The sequence below is a fragment of the Myotis brandtii genome, unplaced genomic scaffold, assembly GCF_000412655.1.
Source record: "Myotis brandtii unplaced genomic scaffold, ASM41265v1 scaffold105, whole genome shotgun sequence".
Taxonomy (NCBI): Eukaryota; Metazoa; Chordata; class Mammalia; order Chiroptera; family Vespertilionidae; genus Myotis; species Myotis brandtii.
In genome coordinates, this window is record NW_005353538.1 from 840,851 (window position 1) to 847,661 (window position 6,811).

The window sequence follows — 6,811 nt, forward strand, 5'->3', positions numbered from 1 at the left end:
GGGAGGGCGGCTCCAGCAGCGACACCCCCCCAGTGCGATACCGTAGCGCCGGCCCCAGGGAGTGACCGCGCCCCTCTTTCCCCTCCACCCCCCTTGCTGCCGGGCCACAGCCCCGAGTCGCAGGGAGTGATCAGCGGGGCCGTGTTCCTCATCATCCTCTTCTGCTTCATCCCCTTCCCTTTCCTGACCTGCTTTGTGGAGGAGCAGTGCAAAGCCTTCCCCCACCATGAAGTAAGTGGGCTGGCGGGCGGGGCGGGCGGGCGTCCCTCGAGATTTGGGGAGATTTGGGTATCTGGTTTGGGGAGAGGGGCTGTGTCTTCTTGAATGAAGTCGGGGTCGGGTGGAGCCGTGACTCGCCCGGCCTCCCCCAGTTTGTGGCCCTGATAGGCGCGCTCCTGGCCATCTGCTGCATGATTTTCCTGGGCTTCGCCGACGATGTCCTGAACCTGCGCTGGCGCCATAAGCTGCTGCTGCCCACCGCCGCCTCGCTCCCTCTCCTCATGGTCTACTTCACCAACTTTGGCAACACGACCATTGTGGTACCCAAGCCCTTCCGTCCGATTCTGGGCCTGCATTTGGACTTGGGTGAGTAGCCCTGCGACGACTGCTCCTATGTCCCCTCCTTCACGGCACCCTGACCCCGGAAGACACCTCCTCCGTGCCCCTGCTCTGGCTGTCTCCTCAGATCCTCTCTGTTGGCCCTTCATCCTGTCCTCGCCACTTTTTCCAGAAGAATATCCTTAAATCCTCATTCTATACTTTTATTGTTGTTGTTAAACCTCACCTGAGGACATTTTTCCATTGATTTTAGAGAGAGTGGGAGAGGGAAAGACAGAAATATCGATGTGAGAGAAACATCGATTGGTTGCCTCCTGCACGTGCCTGACCAGGGCAGGGGCCAGGGAGGAGCCTGCAACTGAGGCCTGTACCCTTGACTGGAATAGAACCCGGGACCCATCAGTCCACCAGCCTATGCTCTATCCATGAACTGGCTAGGGCCTCATTCTGTACTTGGTACCACTTTTCTCCCTGTCCTCTCCCCCAGGGATCCTGTACTATGTCTACATGGGGCTGCTGGCAGTGTTCTGCACCAACGCCATCAACATCCTCGCAGGGATCAATGGCCTAGAGGCTGGCCAGTCTCTAGTCATTTCTGCTTCCATCATCGTCTTCAACCTGGTGGAGCTGGAAGGTAGGTGGGACTGGGGAAGAGTGAGAGAAGACTGAGTGTTAAGAGAATTAGTTGCGTGATATCTGGCTTTGGGGAATTTGGGGAAAAAGCAATATGTTAATAATTATAAAATATAAGGGCTCTGGCTGGTTAGCTCAGTTGATTAGAGCATTGTCCCCATAAGCCAAGGTTGTGGGTTTGATTCCCAGGACACATACAAAAATCAACCACTGAATGCATAAATCAGTGGTACAACAAATCAATATTTCTCTCCCTCTCTCTAAAAATCAATAAAAATATGCCCAGTCAGTGTGGCTCAGTGGTTGAGCATTGACCCATGAACCAGTTCACAGTTCGATTCTGGTCAAGGGCATATGCCTGGGTTATGGGCTCAATCCCCAGTGGGAGGTGTGCAGTAGGCAGCCAATCAATGATTCTTTGTCATCATTGATGTTTCTATTTCTCTCTCTCCCCTTCCTCTCTGAAATCAATAAAAATACAATAAATAAGTACAGAAGATAAGGGAAGGTAATTTATTTTGCAAATAACTAGATTTATTAAATGTGAGAAAAATAGCAGCCTTGTCATTTATAGCTAGATTGGCACTAATAGATGGGCCGTGGTCTTCTCTTACTGAACATAAACAACTTCACAGAACCTCCAAGTCACTCTGTGACCATGAGAGAGTAAGACAAAAACCAGACCCCTCCATAACTATGTGTGAGCATAGACAAAACCATAAGAACACTGTGACCCCACCACAATGACCAAGACCCCCGCTTTTGGCTAACATGCGTGATTGCTGCTTCCTTCTAACTCAGCTCCTTCCACTTCGATAAAAGCTAAGATGCTCATAGAATTACTCCTACTGACGGCACCCAGACCAGTGCAAAACTCTGCCTCCTTGCATCTTCCTCAGAATTATTTCCTGCAAACCAAACAGTCACGGGATTGATTCTCAGTCAAAGGCACATACCTGGGTTGCAGGTTCGATCCCCAGCCCCTGTGGGGTGTGTGCAGGAAGCAACCAATTGATGTGCCTCTCTCACATTGATGTTTCTTTCTCTTTTTTCCCTCTACCCTCCCTTCCACTCTCTAAAAAAATCAATGGAAAAAATATCCTCAGGTGAGGATTAAAACAAAAAAGCTAAGCACTTTTAAAACATTTAAACTTTGTAACAGCTCTGTGTGACAGGTGTTATTAACTGTATTTTACAGATGAGGAAACTGAGGCTTCGAGAAGTTAAATTTGTCATGACCAAGGTTACACAGTTAGGAGTAAAGCTTGTATTCAAACCTAGGTGTGAACGGTCTAAATCAATTTAAGGCAATAACTAGTTTAGAAAGGGCTCATGAAAGAGCTGGAATGTTTTTGTTAACAGCTCTGTGTGACAGGTGTTATTAACTGTATTTTACAGATGAGGAAACTGAGGCTTCGAGAAGTTAAATTTGTCATGACCAAGGTTACACAGTTAGGAGTAAAGCTTGTATTCAAACCTAGGTGTGAACGGTCTAAATCAATTTAAGGCAATAACTAGTTTAGAAAGGGCTCATGAAAGAGCTGGAATGTTGAAAATTGCCCGGGTGACATAAAAGGAGTAGTGAGTTCTTTTTTTAAAAATTGATTTCAGTGAGAGAAATGGAGAGGGAGAGAGAGATAGAAACATCAATGATGAGACAGAATCATCAATTGGCTGCCTCCTGCATGCCCCCCACTGGAGATCGAGCCTGTACCCCCAGCTCATGTCCTGACAGGAATCGAACCGTGACCTCCTGGTTCATAGGTCTTTAATCCCCGAGCCACACTGGCCGGGCAGTAGTGAGTTCTTGAATGTGACTTGGGAGAGGTAGACAATAAAGCTTGAGACAGAACTTAGAAACAGACAGAAATGGTATGCGGAGGAGGCTCTCACTTTTCCCTCTTTTCTCCCTGCTTCTAAAGGTGATTGTCGAGATGACCATGTCTTCTCCCTCTACTTCATGATGCCCTTTTTTTCCACCACCTTGGGATTGCTCTATCACAACTGGTAAGTAGGCCTGTAGATGGGGGCCAACTGTTTTAACATGTGGCAAGTATGGCCCTGATCACGACCCATCTCCTAATGGAGAGGCGAAGTCTGTGCACACCTGTATTGTTTTCTGGGTCTTCAGTTGGTCGTATTCTTAATTGCTCTCTAACCGGCAGTGGCTGGGTCCAAGTGCTGTGGAGCCACAGGAATAGATGAGTTCAGGGCCTTGGGTCTGGACAGTTGCTGGGAGAGCTGGAGTCTGAGTCAGACCTGGGGTCAGGGCTAGCCCAGGGCCCAGAGTGAGAGGAAAGATTGATAATGCCTTTTGCCACTGGCTCAGATCCTCTCCCCACACAGGTACCCATCACGGGTGTTTGTGGGAGATACCTTCTGTTACTTCGCTGGCATGACCTTTGCCGTGGTGGGCATCTTGGGACACTTCAGCAAGACCATGCTACTCTTCTTCATGCCCCAGGTGTTCAACTTTCTCTACTCCCTGCCTCAGCTCCTGCATATCATCCCCTGCCCTCGCCACCGTGTGCCCAGGTAGTTGCTTTGGGGCTTGAAAGGGACATCATGGCCTTTTCACTTGGGATGCATAAAACCAGCCTTAGACATTTGCTGTGTAAAGGCAGTGGGCCCAAAGAAGGGCTGACTGTCCCCCGTGGTTAGCATTTTATAAATGACAGAGCACACTTACTACGTAATCTCATTTGATGATCACAGCAGCTCTGGTCACATATAGTAAGCAGCAGAGCCAGAAAGATCTGCACATTCAGGACTCATCCTATTAAATAACCACACTCTCAGTAAGGCCCAGTTACATAAAGCTCTCTTCCCCTGCAGACTTAATACCAACACAGGCAAACTGGAGATGAGCTATTCCAAGTTCAAGACCAAGAGCCTGTCTTTCTTGGGCACCTTTATTCTAAAGGTAACAGGGGCCCTGGCTGGTGTGGCTCAGTTGGTTGAGTGCCATCCTGTGCACCTAAGGTCGCCAGTTTGATTCCAGGTCAGGGCATATGCCCAGGTTGTGGTTTTGATCCCCAGTTGGGGTTTGTGCAAAAGGCAGCTGATCGATGTTTCTCTTTCCTCTCCCTCCTCTCTCTCTAAAATAAATTTTAAAAAACCCACACACATGCCCTAGTGGCTCAGTGGATAGAGCATCGGCCTGCGGACCAAAGGTCCCGGGTTTGATTCCAGTCAAGGGCACAAACCTCAGTTTCAGGCTCCTCCCCAGCCCAGGCCCTGGTCTGGGCACATGCAGGAGGCAGTCAATCAATGTGTCTCTCTCACATTGATGTTTCTCTCTCACATTGATGTTTCTGTCTTTCCTTCTCTCTTCTACTCTCTCTTAACATCAATCGGGAAAAAAACCCCAAAACCCACAGACATAATTAAAGGTAACAGGAACGAGGAGGTAAGGCTTTAGGCCACCATCCTGAATCCAGGGAGTGGGGAACCCAGGCCTGCATTCGACCCCAGGGGAGTTGGAAGCACTAAGCAGGTCCCCATTCGATAAGCATAGGTATTAGCTGAGTTCTCTCCCCCTCGGCCCTTCCAGGTAGCAGAGAGTCTGCAGCTGGTCACAGTGCGCCAGAGTGAGGATGAGGATGGTGCCTTCACTGAGTGTAACAACATGACCCTCATCAACCTGCTCCTTAAAGTCTTTGGGCCCATGCATGAGAGGAACCTCACCCTGCTGCTGCTGCTGCTACAGGTGTGGCTGGGGACGGGGCTCGCACCTCCTTGCCTCCCTTTCCATGGTTCTCATTGCAGCTCACTGTTCCTTGCAGGTCCTGGGCAGTGCTGTCACCTTCTCCATTCGGTACCAGCTTGTCCGGCTCTTCTATGATGTCTGAGCTCCCTGATCATTGCCTTCACTTCACAGTCTCCAGGGCTCCCGACTCAGGCCAAGGACTCAGGCCAACCTCATTCTAGAAGATCTAGAGTTCTAGACCAAGACTGCCTCTCAGCCCAGGCCCCTCCCACCCCTCCTCCTCCCCAGCCTTTCCTTTCCCCTGTGATAATTGACATGCTGGGCAGTGACTATTGATTGGACTTTGCCTGTAGTTTCTTCAACTTGCCACAGCCCCCTGAGGGGGGGACATGTGGCTGTTCGGTTTCCACAGCTCCGACCTTCAAGGAATAGGCTGGTCCTGGGGCAGAGCCCTGGCTCCTGATAGGGACACGGGCTCGGAGAAGACTTCACATTAGACTATAAATTAAGGGTTCTAATTAGTAAAAGAAGATGGGGGTGCAGGTGCTCCCAGTGGTAACAATAAAGCGATGTTTTTTTTCTTGTCCCTCCAAGTGTGTTTCCTCCTGGGTATCCTAGGGTAGATTGGGAGGGTTGGTGGAGGCCCTTCCTCCAAGAAGATGCCTATCTCTCCGCCCTATCCGCCGCCCCCCACCCACTTCGCCCCCCAGTACCCCAGGCCCCTTCTAGCAAGACTGTGAGCAGAGCCCTAGCCGGTTTGCTCAGTGGACAGAGCGTGGGCCTGCGGACTGAAGGGTCCCAGGTTCGATTCTGATCAAGGGCATGTACCTTGGTTGCGGGCACATCCCCAGTGGGGGGCGTGCAGGAGGCAGCTGATCGATCTCTCTCATTGATGTTTCTAACTCTCTGTCCCTCTTCCTTCTTCTCTGTAAAAAATCAATAAAATATATTTAAAAAAAAAAAAGACTGCCCTAACTGGTTTGGCTCAGTGGATAGAGCGTGGGCCTGCGGACTCAAGGGTCCCAGGTTCGATTCTGATCAAGGGCATGTACCTTGGTTGCGGGCACATCCCCAGTGGGGGGCGTGCAGGAGGCAGCTGATCGATCTCTCTCATTGATGTTTCTAACTCTCTGTCCCTCTTCCTTCTTCTCTGTAAAAAATCAATAAAATATATTTAAAAAAAAAAAAAGACTGTGAGCAGAAAGAACTGAGACCCACAGAGCCTGTTTAATAAATATTGAAATCCTGATATTTCAGGTAGCACGAAGGGCCATAGACTGGAGTGATCTGCTCTCGGGTGTGGGACCGGAACTTCCACGGGCTCTCATTTCCTTTTTACTCCCTTCGCTGTATGGGAGGGAGAAGGGAGTGACCAGACCTTAAGGGGTGGCCGGGTCTTAGAGAGCGCACCCTTTTAAAAGGCCCAGCTCCACACACTTTCCCGTGGTTCTCTAGGCGGATTCAGACTCCACCCTCTTTGGCTTCCGGTTTGGGTCGCCGGCGTAGCGTTTGAATCTCGCGCGCTCCCCGCGGATTGGCTGCGGGAGGGAGCGGGGCTGGCTGCGCGCCGTGCTCCTCGCCGTTTTCCCCGGGCAAAAGGTTTTCAAATTCGACCAATCGGCTGTCGCGCTCCCTCAGCCAAGACGGGTCACCAAGGCTTAACTGCAACCAACCAGAGACGCTATTAGAGAAAAGAGCCAATCAGCAGGGCGCGGAGGCGGGCCCTGGAGGCTTATAAGGGCGGCCCCCCCCGAGCGCGCGGCAGCATTTGGACTGCGTCGGCAGCTTCCTTTCCGTTCCTGCTCACCGCTTCTCCTCACCGCTTCTTCTCACCGCTCCCGCTCCTCCGCCTCGCGCAGCATGTCGGGCCGCGGTAAGACCGGCGGCAAGGCCCGCGCCAAGGCTAAGTCA

At 50.9% G+C, this 6,811-nt stretch overlaps 1 protein-coding gene across 1 annotated transcript in view; it reads left to right on the top strand.

Annotated features, from left to right (window-relative positions):
- Nucleotides 1–5,486, top strand: part of DPAGT1 (dolichyl-phosphate (UDP-N-acetylglucosamine) N-acetylglucosaminephosphotransferase 1 (GlcNAc-1-P transferase)) — a 15,152-nt gene extending 9,666 nt beyond the window's left edge. Inside the window, exons 2-9 of the mRNA XM_014539909.1 lie at nucleotides 6–231; nucleotides 372–585; nucleotides 1,046–1,192; nucleotides 3,114–3,198; nucleotides 3,538–3,726; nucleotides 4,027–4,114; nucleotides 4,745–4,900; nucleotides 4,977–5,486. Of these exons, the coding sequence (XP_014395395.1) occupies nucleotides 6–231; nucleotides 372–585; nucleotides 1,046–1,192; nucleotides 3,114–3,198; nucleotides 3,538–3,726; nucleotides 4,027–4,114; nucleotides 4,745–4,900; nucleotides 4,977–5,042 (1,171 nt within the window). The 3' untranslated portion in view covers nucleotides 5,043–5,486. The remainder of the gene's footprint in view (nucleotides 1–5; nucleotides 232–371; nucleotides 586–1,045; nucleotides 1,193–3,113; nucleotides 3,199–3,537; nucleotides 3,727–4,026; nucleotides 4,115–4,744; nucleotides 4,901–4,976) is intronic.
- The last annotated feature ends 1,325 nt before the right edge of the window (nucleotides 5,487–6,811 follow it).